The following is a 20,051-nucleotide window of genomic DNA, read 5'->3' as shown; positions in this document are numbered from 1 at the left end:
TAAAGACATAAAACACGCGTTGATTGGTTAAAAATATCAACTGGTAAAATTATTAACTAATTGGAAGTTTCGATACGTAAAACATCGGGTACCGTATAAATATGGAGGAAATATTGTTTTGGTTTCCGATGCAGTCCATTAAATTTTGAACGATGCCCGGTTTGATAGCTTTTGGAAGAAAGTGGGGAATTGGATCAGACGACTTTGTGTTTCCTGGCATTTTCGAAATATTTGGTCGGGTGATATGGTAATGTTTTATAGTGACTTTTGTATTGAACAAAAAACAATTCCTGTGTGAAGGTTCATCATTTCCTTTCGACAAAGGCAGTGGCTTCTCGTCCACGCATTCGTGGACGGGAAGCCTCTTCAGGCTATTCGTCCACACATTCATAGCGGTTTTCACAAAAAATTGTAAGAGTAAAATTAGTCGCAAGTTGTGACATCACAATACTTAACTCTACTACCAGTTTGCGTCAAAAAACACACGGAATCATCACGGAAATGCCCGATGCGTTACGAAAATGTTGTCGAACTTTGCGCAAATGTAAAAATATTTATGTCATCGCGAACTGTGTTCACATTTAATAAACTGAGCAGTTTTCTGTTCGTGTTATATACTAGCTTAACTGCATATTTGATAGTGGGAGCAAGCCCCTGCGCTTGAAAATATATGGGTTTTATGTCGGTCAAACACAGAACAAGTCACAGAAGTTATGATGACTAGTGCCAAAGTCGATGCATCGTCTTTACCAGATGTTTAAAAATAAATAATTAAATCTTGGGTGATATCATAAATATCCCACGCGCTAAAAAACGCATTGAATGTTCTTAATTTATTAGTTTCTACAAAGAAGGACCAGTGTGAATGGATATGTTTCACATGGCAACATTATGATTTAAAATGTGCTGGACTGAAGCATGTGCCAAAACAATCTTTTTCAATGTGCAAAAATAGTCTTTCAAGTTTGTTAAATGTGTATCTTGTTTTAATTCTGACTGATTTTTAAGCGTTATTTGTTACATCAGTTATGATTTAAATTGTATTTGTATCATTTTGTATATATCTGTATACAAAAGAATTTCTCACATTTCCACATTACTAACATAAATGAACTGTCTCTGACATGATTCTGTGTATTATTGACTCAAACGGATGGGTGGACAATTTGCGTGGACGAGCAGCCACTGCCTTTGACAAATATGGCCCCAATTTTCACCATTAATCTGCCTCTAACTACAGATAAACCTGTGTATTTAGAAAATATTTAAGGCATAACATCCCATAGATATGAAAAGTTGCATCAAGTTTATGTAAAATTTAATCAAAAACTGACAGTTATCTTATTCTGGAGTTATTTTTTCTAATTTTTTTCAGAGAGTGCAAAAATAAACTAACATGCAAGATTCATTTGATATGGTCAACTCATTTACACAGATTAAAAACATTAATATGTATAGGTGGCTATTGCCACATGTCAATGTGAATAGAATTTACCTTTAAAGTTTAATACTTAAGGAACATCTCTAGACATTATCCATTTAGACATATAGTTATTTTCGTCCTCTCTGCAGAATTGATAAAATTAAAACAGGAAAAGTCAGAATAGTTTTTGATATAATTTTTAAACCTTCAATATAATGAGCTAAGCAAAAAAAGCAGGCAGTGGGTGATAATTATTAAAAGAAAGGAGTTCTTTTGCCCATTTTTACCATTATCAGCCTGCATACTTGACAGAATATGAGTTTTTTCCATTTGATGATTTGCAGCACCAATGTGTTCAAAATCTACACACATGTACATGTACATTAATCGGTAATTTTTGTGCATATGTGCAATATGCAGGTGAACCGCATTACAACGCTGATGGATCAATCAGACAAAATAGTCAATTTGAAAATCAGTTTAAAGGTGAATTTTGGATTTTGCACAAAATTTTAAAATACAAAAAAGAAAATTGTATGTTGGGTTTACTGTGTTTCTAGAGGATATCTCAGGTGAACCCTGAGGCCTACAGTTAATAGTTGAATTTCAAATGTTTTTATGGAAGGTAAGTATACTTATTTATCTTGTTGATCGAGCTTTAACTTCTTGTAAAACCCCACTGTTAATTTATCATTGGTGTTATCTTGTAGGTTGATATTCATGTCTGTGGTTTATGACCTACACAAAGATGCCTTTGGCAGCTGTGCAGGGGGAGATAACTTAGAGATGTACTGCATTGGTGTACTGGTTATAATGTGCTTATGTATTATAAAGTCAGTAATAATAGTCTTTGTTAGTTCCCGTGGATCAATAATGAATACACTACCCCGGCGAAAATTTGTTAAGATTTTGTACTTAGGTACACTTCTTGCCGTTGTTGAATTGGGCTGGAATATTGTTGGAACTTACTTAGTATTTAGAAAAGCCACAGCTTGTGAGAGACATGTTGAGGTTGCAGTCAAAGTAACAGTCATCTTATTCTGGGTTTTAGCTATAGCCGTATTTATTGCTTTCCTGTTTGTGTTTGGTTTACTGGGAGGTAGTAGCAAGAAGTCTTTACAGCAGGAAGGATTATACAGTAATGAAAATGGTGCTGCTTCTGCCAAAAGTAAATGGGAAAAAAGGTTTGTTACATAATGATGAAGATATTTCTAAAATTCAGTGAACGTGTATACAACATATATATCTTCATTTAAGTCTGTTTTACTAATAAAAAAATACTGTAGTGCAATATACTTAAAGGACATTGACTGTAATGTGCACTAGTATTACTGTACACAAAAAAAGCTAAAAAAACTCTGAACGCTTCTAATCCAGAGTAAGAAATAGTAGCCTGCCTGCCAGCTCCAGACTGGCTATTTTTGGCAGGATTGGCTAATTTAAGCAAAAATCTATACAGCCATATAGTAAATATATTGAAAAATTATATTCAGGACTGGCTGGAATTTGTGTGAGTTTCCTACCCTACCTATCCAAACATCTTATCAATCTAAAATATAACTTAAGTTAAAATAAGCACATATTGTTTCGTACAATTTTGTGGTATATAAATAATATTGTACCCTTTTCATGTTCTTTTTCATCATTTTGAATTATTTTATATGTTCACCTAATATTTTATTTTTAGATTTCGTTTCATATGTTGTTGCTTGACTGGAAATGATAAGAATATGGGTGCTTTTAATGATATATCAAAAATGTTTGAAGAATTTTTCAAGGTAAGTGTGGACATTATCACTTATTGAAGTGAACTACAAATATGTATTAGTTTCGAGTGACTTACGTCCGATATTGCATTTACTTAAAATAATGTAGGGGTTTTTAAATAAAAGCTGCATTAAAGTACAACACAAATTAAAATTCCTTACATTGTTGCTTTAAAAATATTGTATGAAATGATGCAGTTCCTAAATATTTGCTAAAAGACACAAACAAATCTATCAGTGCTAAATAGAAACTGAAATTTCACACTATCACATATAAAATTTTGTTTTCCTGCCAATATAATGCTTGTTTGACAAATTTGACACTTTTTTACCCCTGTTTAAGTAATCTTTGCTGGTATTGTATTTTGTTTAATTGATAGGCCTAATACAATTTTATTTCTTATTAGTTGAACACTAGAAAAATGCAATAAATCACATTTTTTTTTTCATCAAAGCTATTAGAATATTATTTCACAATCAAATTTAAAAGGATGTAGATCTGGTACCCACAGATATTGCAGCTGGTTTAATCCTTGTGAACAGGGATCAGGAGAAGGAGATTAGTGAGCTACCAAGTATCTCATATGATACATTCACTAATGGTGCATCAAATGGCTCAACTAGGTAGGAATAAAGTAAACATTTATGTGTTCAGGTTTCTTAAAGTTTATCCTTCTGCATCAGAAACTTTCAGCATATTTAACTGGTGTTTAAGTGTCAGTATATCTGTAAGAATCAGGCAGTAGGTGAAACATGGTATTAAAAAACCTACCATTTTGAAAGTGTAATTCAACTATTTGTACCATCAAATTCAAGGAAAATAGACATGTTTTTTTACTTCACTTTGGTAAATTGAGTTTGTTTTTTTTTTAACTTCATTAAAATGCACTGAAAGTGGACATTTCAAGGGCAGATAACTCTGTCAAAAATCTCATTTTTCTAATATTCTGTTGAAAAATTTCTGAACGAATCAAGCGATACAGAATGGTATTTCCAAATAAAGAAATCTTCATTGAGTAAACTTATATTTTCATTTTGGTAGGGATGTGACATGCATGTTTCTGATATTTCCCATTTTGCCTGATTCTTAAAAAAACTTACTCTGAAAAAAACTAAAACATTCTCTGGTGAATTTCTACTTCTTTGGTATTGAACATTTGAAATTCTTTGAAAGTCAAAATCTTACAGAAAGGCATAATAAATTGTTGAGGCCATTTGCACTAAAATGATGCTGTTGAAAAAATATATCTTTTAAAAGGATTTTGAGAATTAAGATAAACGGTATCTTATCCTGTGCCCCGTGGATTAACAAAGATCTCATATTTTTATAGTTGAATTCATGAATTTTAAATATATCCATTGGAGCACTGGATAATGTCACAACTTTCAGGTATCAAATTCACGATTGAATTCTTCAGTTTGTTTATGTTTATACAGAAAACTTTAATTGTTGTTTTCACTGATATTTTTTTGCATTAGAATGGAGATAACTGTATTGTAATTGATGATTTATTCGGGTCAATCTGGGTTTAACAATAACAACTTTATATCCCTTGTTAATTCAATTTCCAATTATCCAAGCCATGATATATGCCTTTGAGTCATCAAATATAATTCAGTTATATTTTAAATATCAGAAGCTTGATCTGATATATACATTTATGAATCTTTTGTTTATTTTATGTTTGCAGTCCTAGTCATATTTTGTTTCCATTGTGGGGGTAGGCATTTGTTCTCCTCATAGTAGATCTGTATTTCTCATCTTACATCTTAACTTGTCAGTGGTTTTCTATTATATGTAGTTTAGTATTTTTTGTGCACTGACTTGGTTTACACTTCACTAACATTAGATCACAGATAATATACTTTTCACACATATTTCCAATGTTTCAGTGATGTACCCACCTTCTTCAGGGAATTTATTTTACTATTATCATGGGAACAATTGTCATGAAAGTTGATTATAATGTTAATGTCAATACGACAAAATATAGATAAAAGCAACATTAACAGTTGTTTAAGAATAGAATGCAGAAGTAATAATTTAGCGTCTATAGTTAAAATTCAGAAAGAGAAAGATATTTAGTGTACATATTTAACATTTAATCCATAGGATTCTAAAGTATTCAATTTCTTCATCCAAAATATACACCATATTTTTTTCTGATTCTCTGGGGTTTAGTTTTTGGAGGACAATGCACCATCTGTTTGCACCTGCAATATGATATATATATTAAGACTTCAACATGTTGTATTGGGGGTTTTGAATCTTTTGAATAAAACACATTATGTCACCAGTTTAGGTCAGGAACTTCCCTACTGTTTCTACATTTATTCAGCGTTAATATTCTATCATTGCTACAAATAGAATTAAGATGTAGACTTTAAATCAAATGAAGCCTTCTGGGACTTTCTTTTTTTTGCATTCAAAGATGTTCAGTTATAAATTTACTGTAAGGTAATTTACTTTTAACAAAATGCATCAAAAAGTATGAAATGTGTTAAGTATGTTCTTTTTTTATAAAAACGCTTATCAGTCAAAATATTTATGGTGATCGGAGGCATTTAACAACCTTGAATACCAATGCAGGTCTCTCACGGTCGATCTTAATGGGTTAGTAGAACTAACTGGTGTTGGTAGCGGAGCCCAGCCTTTCGGCCTTTAAGCCATACCTGACCAAAGAACTCAGTCAGAGTATGTCCTACTAACAGCAGGGCTGCTGTGAAGACATTGTGACCTACTCCCAAACCCCACTTGGGTCTGGGAGCACTCTAAAAGTATTGGAAGTATATCTACGGAAGTGTGCAAAATCTCCACCCTTTCATCTATACTTTATAATTGAGAAACAAGAAGTGAAGAGCAGTCATTTTAACCAAGTAAAATTGATGGGAAAATTCAAATGGATAAAAAACTTTTAATCTTATGTATATCTAGAAATTCTTTTCTTTGTAAATTAATTTTTTGACAGGTTTAAAAAAAAATTGAAAAATATGAAATGAAACAAGATTTGTAAATGTGTGAGAAGTTAGACACTGTTTATCTATTGATCCATATATCATATCAATACCTGTTAACCCTCCCATATTAGGAAGGGAACTCCCACATAAAAATATTAAATTTGTGGTAGGTTTTTGGTAAAAATTACCGTATTTTCTGTAATGAATATAAAATAGTTAATTTTTTTCATAAAATGTAAAAATTTCCCACATGAAACATTGTCAGTCGGGAGAATCTCACACATGATCTGTTATTAAGGTTTACAGGTTTGCATATCTCAGAAATCAGTATTAAAGATTAACATTCAATTTAAGCATTTAAGAAAAAACAGTTCAAAATTATATGGGGAAAGCAAATTTATTATTACAGTTCTATATCATCATGTTGTCTTTGAGATTAATTATATAGTACTATTTTCACAAGAATTAAAAACCTCTTTGATTTTTTTTAAGGAAAAAGGATGATGTAACTGGCCTTGCAGGGAAACAAATTTAAAATTTTGAATGAAATGATGAAATGTTGTTGGGGTTTTTTTTGGGTAGCATTGGTATTTCTCTAATATTAATATTTGTCTATTTTATTTATAATTTGATTGTTTGAGATTTTAAAGTATTTATTTTTAACATTTTTTCCTCATGGTGATATTGTGTTTTTTGGTTTTGTTTTTGTTTTTTATTGATTTCAGATATTTTAAGCAAATGTGTTGTTCAGTAATTATGATATGATACACCTTTCAATTTTTACAAGTTACAAGTTATCTACATACATACTGTAGTTTAGTGTGAATGAAAAAGACTTCCCATTAATACATTCTTCTGTCTACCAAAACCTTATATAAATAGTCCTATGTCTTTTACTGAGTGTAACATGAGATTTTTTACTACAATAGACATTTACATTTTAAACGTTTTATACACATTTAAGTTATTGCATTTTATTGCAAGTTACCCTCTGTTTTAACAGACAAGTATGTGTCTCTGTTTGTTCCACCTCTTTGGTTTCCAGATAATAACCTAAGAACAGACTTGAGAATTTTTATATGACCACAAAAACATCTTTTATAATTAATGATTTCAGTAGAACAAACAGCCAGACTGGTACTTTTATGGCTAGGGAATCAGTCCATCCTAAGTCTTGGATGACAACAGATCTAATGTTCCACTACATGAAGTATGCCAATGCTTGCTATGGATGGCCATTTTATATGTTCACCCATCTTTGTACAGGTCTTTGTCAATTGTGTAAATATATGAGGTAAGTGCATAGAGGAAACTTGTGTGTACAGTTTACTGTGTAGAAGTGAATATTTTCACTAATACCTTTAGAAAATGTAGTAAAAGATTGAGCTGTATCATTTTCACTTTTCTTTCACCAAATTATCATATGACATCACTATCAAGATGAATATAATGCTTTCAACGTGGCTTACAATGCAAATAATTACCATTGAAACAATTTCTTTGTATTTCATAGAACTTCTATTCCTCTGAGGCTAATGAACTATGTCTTAATTTTTAAGGTGCTGTAGTTGTTGTTTAGCAGGAAACCAGGTTTATTATGATAATTGTTGCCAGTGTAATACAGCTGCAATTAGACGATTAACGGGACTGGATCAGTTTGATCTGATGTATGCTGATTATCATAATAGTGTAAGTGAAACCATATACAATCCATAAAACTAAAAATACATGCATACTTTAAAAATTGTGATGCAATAAGAGCAGGTGTAACTTTGCTGAATGTTCTAGTAAAATAAAAATAGTTGAACACTGCACAATTTGATTATACAGATGAGGAGTTTAAAGAATTGTTCATATTGTCAAAAGTGTGAGTGTTAACAGTAACCTAAACATTTCCTTGTCAATCACTTTAGCCACAACAAAAACATTTCTGATGTCATTGTTCATGAAAAAATATCTGATGTAAATAAAACAAAGAACTTAACACAACTATGAAATAGGTTGTGGTAGAAATTAGTTGGTTTGTGAAAGAATGATATATAGGGAGTAGTGAAAACAAAATCAGACGAGATATTAAAAGTTAACAGATATAGGAAAATGAGTTTAAAGTTCAAGGTCAGAAATTTTTTTAAACCCCAGGATTGTTTGGGTTCTTGATTTTATTTGTGATCTTCATTTTCTTGGTTGAGAATCACATAATTTACTTTTTGTATAATTTGGCATTTTAAATTTCAACTGACTAATAAGATCTTGCCTTCAGTACATTGTGAAAATTTGTATTATAAGTACTTCTTACTTTGCTTGTTTCTTACTTTAATACTGAAAAAATTGCACCTAGATTAATAGGAGCTGGTTTATAATATTTGTTGCAGAAGAAAATCACTCTAAAAATAAATATAACATGCATGTATATCATACATTAATCACAGCCATGAAGAAACTCTCCATTTCTAACTTGATATTTTGTTATATTTTTCAGATTTTTGAAATTCCATTTTATGTTGCTATAGAAACAATCTGTAGTTTTAGCTATTAGAGGAACTTTATCATTAAAGGTTAGTTATCAGTAACAAATGGTGTTTATTTCCAGTCATTTGTGACTGATACAAATAGATTTTACTTTTTTTCCTGACAGAATTTTGGATGAAATACTTTTAAACTTCAATTTAAGAACATTGATCATTTATATTGATTTAGTGATGTTTGAGCCATAATGGATAATTAATAGAAACGTGTGTTTAGGGGTTGGAATTCTATTTTCTTGTACAAAAAAAAACACAAAAAATCAGTACATTTGTTGTGCATATCTATTTTTTATAAATTGTAGCAGTGTGCTCATCTAATTTGCTTTCGTATTCTTCAAAGAAAGATAAAAGTCTGTGTACATTTTGCTTTTGGTACAAAACAACACAAACATACAAAACTTCATATAATCTTTAAAAAAATGAATTATCTCCCTTTAATTAGAGTCTGTTTAGACTAAAGTTTCATACTTTTGTTTTATGAAATTGTGTTTTTTTTTTTGTGTTTTAAATTGTACTTGAATAGCATACAATATCTTTGTCTTTATTACAGCAATAAAAGGTTTGCAGTTCCAATGAAAAACGTTACTTGAAAATTTTCCTCATTATCTATACAGTTACCAGTTGACTTATATGACCCAAAAAAAAAATTCATCTATGCCGTTCTAAAATGATTACTTGATTCACAATCTTTCTCTCATCTCTTTTTATGGTGGCTCATAACCCATTTTTATTGAATGAAAAACAAAAAAAAATTCTTTCATAATATTTTCTGTCTATGAACAATGTAAAAAGACCTACATCGATTTTTTTTCATGACTGTAAAAGATGGAAAGACATGCCTTTCTCCCATTTTGGTTTTTATGAAAAAAAAATGATCTGAAAAATAAGAAATTATCTTTGAACAGACTATTTATTAACTTTTCTTATAAAAACTAGTAAGCAAACAGTATTGAACATGACAAAATTCTCAAAATTGAAGGAAAACAAAATGTGCCAATATAATATGATATCCTATTAACATCTATCTAGGATGCCGTAACTGATTTGAGTGCAGATTGTGAGTGTTTAAACTGTGAAGGTTTTGAGGGATGTGTTGCTCACAAAGGCATCCTGCAGGCTGCACAGTATGTTAAAAAGACATTAGAAGAGAAGAATCTCCTTGACTCTGCTTTTGACAGAGCACAGGTTTTAATAGTTATTTTGTGTTTTCTTAAAAATATGTGCATATACATGTAACTCAAGTTCAGTGTGAAAATGGAAAGAACTAGGAATCCTTGAAAAATTATCAAAAGAAATAAATGTATTATACATCAACAAGCTACATATATTTGCTAATATTGTGAGCAAAACAAGTCCTTTATTTTGGAATACATATTGAAAGAGTGATACAAGCTAGATTAAATATCTACTATTAAATTTGATTTGACATCATGAAACACAAAAATGTGTTAGTTTACAGTTATGTATCCTCTTTGAAATTTCAGCAGCACTCTACAAAAAGAAAAATGTACAGAAAACAACATTTTAAAGAAACTACTCTGAAGTTTCATCAAATTTACACAAATGAGGAATTACAATATGTTGTTTATCTTTTCCCCTTTGTTTCAGGGTAGTCAATTAGTGATTACTGGGCATAGTTTAGGAGCTGGAGCTGCAGCATTACTGGCAGTCTTAATGAAGCCTATGTACCCTGATCTTATCTGTTTTGCTTTTGCTCCTCCTGGAGGTCTTATGAGGTACGATGCAATAAATATATATTATAACACAAAACATGTACGTGTGACAAAGATGATTGATATATGGTAGTCATATATTCTGTGTATACTCATTACCATTCATTGATACTTGAATTTTACTACATTTGAACTACATTTATTTGAATTGAGCAAGTTTCATTACTTCAACATTATTCACCCCCCACCAAAAAAATATTTATGGGTTGTGTTGTCATGTCTGTTACACTGTTCGGCTGTACAATTCTTCATAATTTCATGAATAATAGTAGTGAGTACACTATAAGTAGTTGTGCATATTATCAGTAAATCATGATCCCTACAGAAGTTTTATGGTCGTCATCATGAACTCGTGGATCGTTATGGTGTATCCATCAGCACCATAAAAACTGATTTATTCAACGGGTCATAGTTTTCCTTTCCTCGTTTGTCTACCCCGGACTTGACTTTTTATGAGCAACTCGGTGGGTGTGTCTAGAAAAGCAGAGGACGCTTACCCTACCGGTGCACCTGGTCCATGCTCCCAGTTTTTAGTGGAGTCCGAGTTGCTCATTTACTTTTGTTACTTTGTATGTATGATTTTGGTTACTTTATGTTCTTTGTTGTTTATGTCTGTTTTCCATATCTGGTCTTTGTCCCTGGATTACATTCTTTTGATTACCGCTATAACCTTGGTTCCCTTGATTACTCCTTCAACTTTATTAAAGTTATATCTGTATATGAAATTCCCTAATATATTCTACTGAAGCAGCTTGTTTTTGCAACTTCTCAGAAACAACAAAACATAGTTCTATAAAACTTGGTAGGTAGTAAGGACAATGTAGTGTTGCATATTGACTGAACATTGTTTTGTATGCTTACAAGCTTTATTCTATTAATAACCTAGAAAGCTATTTCAGATCTTATTATCTGTGGAATATAATTTTGAAAGGGAAGTACTTTAATTATACCCCATGCAACAAAGTTTTTGACACGTCCCTCAGTCCAATAGTCCATCTTCAGTTTTCCAGACTTTTTTTCTAAACACTTGCAGATGTTGACATGGTTTTTGTTCACCATGTTAAGTTACAGGTCAAGTTTAACTTCCGTTCCGATCTGATGATTTTTACTGAAATTACAGACCTTAGCAAAAATCACAGATGTAACAGTTTTCCAAACTTTATTTCTAAATGTTTGCAGATATTGACATGATTTTTAGTATAGACATTCACAATTATAAGTTACAGGACAAGATTGTAGTTGGTTTCACTCTGAAGATTTTTACCAAAATTAAGGGCTGAACCATTTTTCAGACTTTTTTTCTAAATGCTTGCAGATTATGTCATGAGTTTTGGTATATAAGTTCACCATGATAAGTTACAGGCGACGTGTATGTTTTGTTCTGCTCTGATGATATTTACTTTGGGTTAATAAAAACTAAAAAAAATCACAGTTTGGAGTTTGAAACTACCATTCTGAGTAACAGAATTTAGTTAGAAGATAAAGGTCTGAAGCCTAAAAACACTCTTATTCCTTTTTTTATCGGGGTCATTCTACATATATTTCTCTTACGAACAAGGTTACATGAGTATCCAACATTGGGACATGTGGGGTATGTGAGCACGGTCACTAAGGTTCTAAGGAAATTTCTCATGAAAATATGGTTGTATTTCAATTTTTATTTAATTTTAGTTATGAAGCAAGTCTTGCCAGTAGGGAGTATATTTGCTCAGTAGTTCTAGGCAGAGATGTTATAACTAGGCTCAGTATATGGACCATGTATGATTTGAAAGAAAAGACTTTAACAGCTATTAGAAATTCACACACTCCAAAGGTAAATAAGTCACTTTGTTATATAGTTTTCCTACTGACTGAATTTAAATGCTTTTTAGTCTACTACTGGCTTAAGTCGAAGGGGACTTAGATTTGCACTTAATCCATCTGTCTGTCTATCTGTCAGTCAGGAAAAAATTGAAGATTTCTGCTTTTTGTTTCTAAACGCTTGCAGATATTGAGCTGATTTTTGGTATGAGAGTCAACCTTAATGAGAAACAGATCAAGATTACGTTTTGTTTCGCTTTGCTGATTTTTGACCGAGTTATGGTCCCTGAATTTACCAAAATTTAAGTTATCCTTCCTTTTTTCTAAATGCATGCAGATATTGAGCTGATTTTTGGTATGCAAGTCAATCTTGATGAGTTACAGATCAAGTTAACATTTTGTTTCACTTTACCGATTTTGTCCAAAGTTATCAACTTTCAGATTTACCCGCTATACCAAAATTTCAGTTTTATGGGTTTTTTTCTTAAGACTTAAGATACTGAGTTGTTTTTTTGACAAATCAGTCATATTTTGAACATTGGCAAAACAAACACCTGTATAAACAGAACCAATTTTCAACTTTAAAACAGGTTTCACTGTACTATATAGACCTAGTGTCCTGGAATGTTTCCCTCTAATAGAGACTCTATTAGTTAATATGTATTTTATTTTTAGTTCAGAATTTTAGCTTCTGGAATCTGGGAAATTTTATATGGCTGTTGTTCTAATGAAACAGAAAAAACTGAGAGACTAATAACACGAGCTTCTACTATAGCCAATAATGAACTAGAGGTATATATAGATATATGACAAATAAATGTCCTGGTATTTATAAGAAGAAATAATCTGAATTAAGGAATTTCAGAGCCTGCTCATTATATCTGTCATCAATACGTCAGGCATGAAAATGGTATGAAAAATAAATGTATTATGTGTTATTAACATATACATGTATTTGCTTTCTTGATACATGTATATTTATTTGATAATGTGGGAGTAATTTTGGGGGGAATTTTAAACTATTTACACATTTTTTTGAAAGCTGTTCTTTTTCTTCTAGGTTAATGTAAGTATTTCTGAAGCAACACTTTGCCTATCCTTGCACTCATTTGAAGTGAATAAATTTATTGTCATACTTCAAAAAGTAACCTGATGTGCTATATCTGTTTACAGTGTGTAGCAATGACATAAATCTGACTGCACTTGAGACTTGTAAGATTTCTATCAAAACTGTATTACTTGCATACTCGTATTCCCTTAGATAAGCCTGAAAGTTTCACTCATGTATTGTAACCATTCTTTCACATTGACTAAACAGAAGTTCACTACATATCTGTCAGAATGACTAAACATGAGTAATCAGCAAGGGTCTGGAAACAGAAAAAAAATGCCGGTCATTGACCGACAAACTTTGCAAATGACCAACGACCATTTTCAAATATCAAACATAAAAAATTGTCAACCCATATAAATTACAGTCTGTGTGGTTTTATTAGTGTATAAACATCCTGTGTACCTGTCTCCTAATTGTTTATTAGAAATTGATTGACAAGTGTTTGTCAATTTTAGCCGATATGCAGCCACCTGTAATTTTGATTTACCTGTAACTGATTAGTTGATTGTATAATTGAATTAACAGTACAGATGCAGCCCCATTGCCTATACGAATTAATTGAAGTGAATTGGAGAATTTTCATTCATTTATTACTTGATTTATTAGGAAGATTAACAAGTCCATCATTTTCCCGCCTATCTTTAAGAGGTAACGCAAACTGAAACTACAAATCAGTCGTAGTTTGTAATTATTAATTAATCTATTGAAAATTTAATGACGCTTAAGTCAACAGACCATTAAAATCAATATAAAAAATGTTTTTACTTTTATAAATAATCAACATTTTTTTTTACATCACTCTGAAGTTTTCGGCAGTATGCCAATGCGATGAAAAAGTCTGAGAAAAGTAGGAAGTTTTGTTTAAATGTTAGAACATCCATGTGTGGTAGAAACCAAATTCATTCACTCGTTCTGATATTTTATAAATGACAGAGTATGTGATGAAATAACACAAATTCCAGTATTTATTTTAAAATAATTACATAAAAAGTTGGGTTTTTTTTAGTTTATTTTCGATCTGAGCATGTAAAAGGCTGTCAAAAATTCTGGACCCTTGGTAATCAGTATACTATTTTTCTTGCTTAAACGGAAGCTTACTATTTATCTATCAGGACTTGCCCGGTAAATCATTGAAATTTAGTGATACTTTTCTTGTCTCCAATCTGCTGTTAAACAAGGGTCTTTTATACTGTACGAAAAATGATTTCTGATGGATAATTATTGAATTCCTCCCTCAACAAAGTGGTTATGGCATATAGTTGTTAAATTGTTAAATATTATTTACCAGGGTGGTGTTAACATTAGCATTGCAAGTAACACTGTGTATAAATGTATTGAAAAGATTGGTGACAAATTCATAAGCTTGACCATGTTTTACTTAGTATATTTTACATTTTTTTTAAATCTGTAGGTTTAGAAATTATAACAGTAAAAATGGACTTAGGAAGAAGTGTTGCATAATGGTTGAAATTTATGAGTTTTAACTAAATGTACAATTTCGACAGAAAACTCTGATGCCCTTATGAAATACATATACACAAATTTGGAAACGAAACTAATGAAATTTTGACTCGCCACAAATGAAAATATTTTCACTGTATCTTAAACTGATAAATTAAATTGTCTCTTCAGGAGGCCATATCAAATGTTAGCATGGCAAGAGAACAGCTAAAAATATCATATCCTCCCATGTATCCTCCCGGCCAACTTCTTCATGTCCTGGAGGTCGAAGGTCAAAGGTAAGAATAAAATTGCCATATTTTTTTAATGGAAAAGAAAGCTTTTTGACATTAATGTATACTCATTAGTTCATGAAGCTGTTCAATAAAAAGATGATTATCTTCCTTGAATAATTTAATATATCCTATTTTTCTTGTCCAGATAAACACATTTATACTTAAGAATCAACAAAATGAACATAACACTTTCCCTATGATTACACATGACACTGTAACTTGGTACTTTCCCTATGATTACACATGACACTATAACTTGGTACTATCTCTATGATTACACATGACACTATAACTTGGTACTTTCCCTATGATTACACATGACACTATAACTTGGTACTTTCCCTATGATTACACATGACACTATAACTTGGTACGTTCCCTATGATTACACATGACACTATAACTTGGTACTTCTCTATGATTACACATGACACTATAACTTGGTACTTTCCCTATGATTACACATGACACTATAACTTGGTACTATCTCTATGATTACACATGACACTGTAACTTGGTACTTTCCCTATGATTACACATGACACTATAACTTGGTACTTTCCCTATGATTACACATGACACTATAACTTGGTACTTCTCTATGATTACACATGACACTATAACTTGGTACTTTCCCTATGATTACACATGACACTGTAACTTGGTACTTCTCTATGATTACACATGCCACTATAACTTGGTACTTCTCTATGATTACACATGACACTATAACTTGGTACTTTCCCTATGATTACACATGACACTATAACTTGGTACTTTCCCTATGATTACACATGACACTATAACTTGGTACTTTCCCTATGATTACACATGACACTATAACTTGGTACTTTCCATATGATTACACATGACACTTTAACTTGGTACGTTCCCTGTGATAGCACATAACACTATAACTTGGTATTTGTAGAGTATGTTGTGGTACACCGACTTATTATGCAGAGTGGTCTAAAGCTGAAGACTTTGTGAAGGAGATAATACTTAGTCCAGATATGATCACAGATCATGTTCCAGATAATCTTATGACAGCCTTAGAACAGCTCAGCCAGAAAAACTTCACTCCCAGAAAAAGACACAGTCAAGAAGAGACCTCTGTATTGTGATATATGTTTTATTTTCTTATTATGTGTTCTTTCTTGTATTATGTTACCCTTAAGAGTTCATTCTGTGATTCTTTTGTTCAAAGGAAGGAATGCATTTCTGAAGAGGCATCACCTTATTAGCATGTTAAATAACAAATCATACTGTCTGTTTTAAGTCTAAAATGACCTTTCAAGAGTTATAAATGTCATTTCTCAATTTAATGAGACTTATTATTACATGTATATTTCTCATTTAAATATTTTATGTAAATTAGCTAGTATTGTTTGTTTTACCAAAGACATCAGGAAGCATGAAGATTGTTACTTTATTGCAACCATGTATTTTTGTAAAAATCAGCACTGATATTAATTGATATGCCTTCCTGTACTTGTTCTATTTATTTATTAGTTTTGAGTTATCCCCCTTGTTCGTTGTAACTCAAAATTAGGAAAATTTAGATCCATGTTAAGTTTCCATAGCTGCTCATAGAAGTAATTTACTGAAAGATTGTATAAAATTTACAGATCTTTACAATGTACTTTTAGTAGAAAAATAAGTAGATATAATAATAATTGAAATTAGTTCAAACAGAAAATAAGGGGATAGCTCATGTTTTAATTACGAACTTTTGATCATATGCTTACTATTCTATTTTCTACTATAAAAACATTTCTTTTATTAGTGATAAAAAGGGGTAAAGGTTTAAGGTTTAATCATCAATATTTATTCCCAATTTATTAACATGTATGGTGTAACGAAAATAATTATAATGGCATTATTGCTTCCAAGGAAGACATTAATACTCTTTTGTTCATGATAATAATTTGAAAATTTCATTATGAGAAATAATAGAAACATGTATTCAATCATGTTTGTAATTCAAACTTATGCAATATCAGAATGAACATTTTGTTGAATGAAATAGAAAAATGTATGCCTTATCATGCCTTATGCAGTTATGTATTATGAATTAATTATAAATCTGTGTAAATTGTTCTTCACAAGTCTGTGATACTTCTGATGTAAATGATTTGTGTTCGTACCATTTATTTATATTTTATATTGTGGGCCAAATGAAATCAATTTGCTGTTTTTCAGATCAGTACAATCCATGAATGATTAAGAGTGAAGATAATGGAACGACACAAAAACTTAACCCAAAAGGACTTGTCATATCTATAATATTGATTATATACAATGGTATTACAAAAATGCAGTGATACAATGTCTTTACCTAGTCCTAAAATGCTTGTTGAGTTTTAGTGAAACTGAAAAACGATTGAAATACATAATATGTAAATGTATGGACATTCATGTGTCATGTGTTTACAGGGGATGTTAAGAGAGATATTTGGGATTTTTTGGTGTTGGGGGAGTAAACATGTCAGGTCAATGGAATATGCTTACAATTATTCATAAAGTATTGTTTGATATGTTTAGATTAAGTTTCAAATACATGTATATAAGGGCTATTTTCAAAAAGAACTTTTTTTCTAAAAGATTCCACAAACAAATGCTTTAAAGCATATTTGTATCGGTGAGTACAAAATTTTGTCTGGTGTCTTTGATGTTTATATTGGAATAACCATTAAGATAGCAGTGTTTTGTTTTTTTTGGTTTTTTTTATCACAACTTTGCAATGTGTGTCAGACTAGTTTGTAGTTTTTAATGCAATAATTTGAAAAGTTGGACCTTTTTCAACATGATAATATCATGTTTTCTTGTATAGTGGTCATGGATGTAAAACTTGGTGCAATGTTTTGTATTGTCTATAACATCACCACTCTCTACAGATATATGATGTGTTTGATTGCACATGCTTTGATTTGACTACCAGATTACAGGAGACTCCTCTGCATGCTATCAGATTACAGGAGATTCCTCTGCATACTATCAGATTACAGGAGATTCCTCTGCATGCTATCAGATTACAGGAGATTCCTCTGCATACTATCAGATTACAGGAGACTCCTCTGCATACTATCAGATTACAGGAGATTCCTCTGCATACTATCAGATTACAGGAGATTCCTCTGCATGCTATCTTTTTTTTAATTTGAAAATTAAAAGCAATTCTGATTTCGACTGTAGGTATAGTTTGATACTTTGTAAGAACTTTTATTTGTGGATACCAATTTTCGTGGATTATGGAAGATACACAAGTTTGTGGATTCTTGAAATCATGGTGTTGAGGTTTGCAGTAAACACATCAATGGGAATCTCCTTTTCGTTGGGAACCAAATTTTGTACTCTAACCCACGAAAACCACAAAAATTGGTACCCCACAAATAATAGTGCTTTCACAGTATTAGGTATTTTTGAAAAGTATCTTGTAATAGTGTGCAAGTTCTGCTGTAAAATCTTTATGAGAAATCATTTTGGTTTATGAAACACAAGTTTGCCAATTTCGGCCATTGTATTCCTGAAACCGTGATCTGAATACATGCTTACAAAATTGTGAGGAGTTCTTTTTTATTTCATGACCTAAAAATTCTTTTTGTAATGTTTGAATATCAGTGATAATATATTAAATTTATTTCATAGTTCTCAGGGATGCTCCCATCTTTTTTTTATACAGAATTCGAAGGTAATTCTCTTTCGGGGAAACTGTTATTTTGCCAGACTTAAGCCCAATATGAAAAAATCTGAATTACCTTAAATAAACACAGCAGAATGTGGTGATGGAAAAATCCAAAGCATTTGGTCTTCCTTATATAGTTATTTTATCTTCTATATTAGTATTATGTATCAATGGATAATTGTTATTTATTTCATTATTTTGTATGTGCCATATTTGTTATTTTAATGCATTTTGTGTGCTGCTTCATGATATTAAATATGTGCTATTATGTCAAATATTTACTACAAGATGAAGCTCTTTTGAGTCAGTGATATTAAAAGTCAATTACCCAAATTTTTTTACTTTCAAAATTAAATGCAGAGTTTTCTTATCTATTATCTGTTTGTTTGAAATTATTCTGTACAGGCAGTGTAGATGTACACTGTTTTGGCATTTTTATTCTTACTGTTATTACTGCAAATTCTGTATGACCTCTAACCTTATTTAACTTGAATGACTCTGAATATGGTTTACATACAAATTTTGAAATCCTTTATGAATGTTTGTGTACACATAAAAATATTGGCTAATTTCATGGTGGTTGGTTTGAATTACAATTTTGGTAAGTGAGAAGCAGTCTCCATGTTTTGAATTACTTGTTTGCCTTGGATTTTAATAGACTTACCTGAATCTTACAATGAATTATATGTAAGTTTATGCTTTTGTTCTTGCAATGCTGTGATGAATCAAAGCTTTTATGGATCAATTCATTTTTGTAATCCTTATAATAAAATGATGAAAAATTGACCTTATCTGTTTATTTTCCTTATTGTGACAATCTTATTGGAATGTTGTTTATAAATTCTTTTGGTCTATGAAGATTATAACAGATTCAGAACATTTCATCATATATCAAATATATCAAATTGTATGTACCAACAAGACAATTAAATAGAAAAAAAAACTAAAGCAGGAAGGATATAGTGATCCTGATGTCTATAAATTAGTTCATCCATTTGTACATTTGCACTTTTTTCATTATGTACAGTTTTCTGTGAAACTACTTCTATATATGTATACAATATATTTTTTTTTTTTTGGGGGGGGGGGTATCCTTTGGCTCCCAGTCTTGTTTGAAATTCCTTGATATACAAATGGTTTCATGCTTATATCAGTCCAAGTGGGAAGACATGCTGTGACCCATAAGCTGAACATTAATTCTTTGAGCTATCCCATTGAAAAAGATCCAGTTCAGTCTGACAGACTTGTACAAAGGCGCAGGGTCAGTAAAATTGGTCAAACATTCTTATCCTGATATGTATGATATATCTC

The 20,051-nt window shown here is 31.1% G+C and overlaps 1 protein-coding gene across 1 annotated transcript; it reads left to right on the top strand.

Moving 5' to 3' along the window:
- Positions 1 to 72: 72 nt before the first annotated feature.
- Positions 73 to 19,526, top strand: LOC148618724 (diacylglycerol lipase-beta-like). Its single transcript, XM_088577906.1, is given in 15 exon segments — positions 73 to 247; positions 2,134 to 2,607; positions 3,111 to 3,201; positions 3,680 to 3,813; positions 4,881 to 4,910; positions 7,265 to 7,441; positions 7,707 to 7,836; positions 8,627 to 8,655; positions 8,657 to 8,702; positions 9,702 to 9,857; positions 10,281 to 10,408; positions 12,077 to 12,218; positions 12,881 to 12,997; positions 14,952 to 15,058; positions 15,987 to 19,526. Coding segments are annotated over 15 exon segments (2,049 nt in total). The 5' UTR covers positions 73 to 152; the 3' UTR covers positions 16,180 to 19,526.
- Positions 19,527 to 20,051: the final 525 nt, after the last annotated feature.

This window comes from Perna viridis, chromosome 4, assembly GCF_037379345.1.
Source record: "Perna viridis isolate PV_CMFRI_1.1 ecotype Kerala chromosome 4, ASM3737934v1, whole genome shotgun sequence".
Lineage (NCBI taxonomy): Eukaryota > Metazoa > Mollusca > Bivalvia > Mytilida > Mytilidae > Perna > Perna viridis.
Note: the sequence above shows the minus strand (reverse complement) of the source record. Positions and strands in the feature narration are given on the sequence as shown.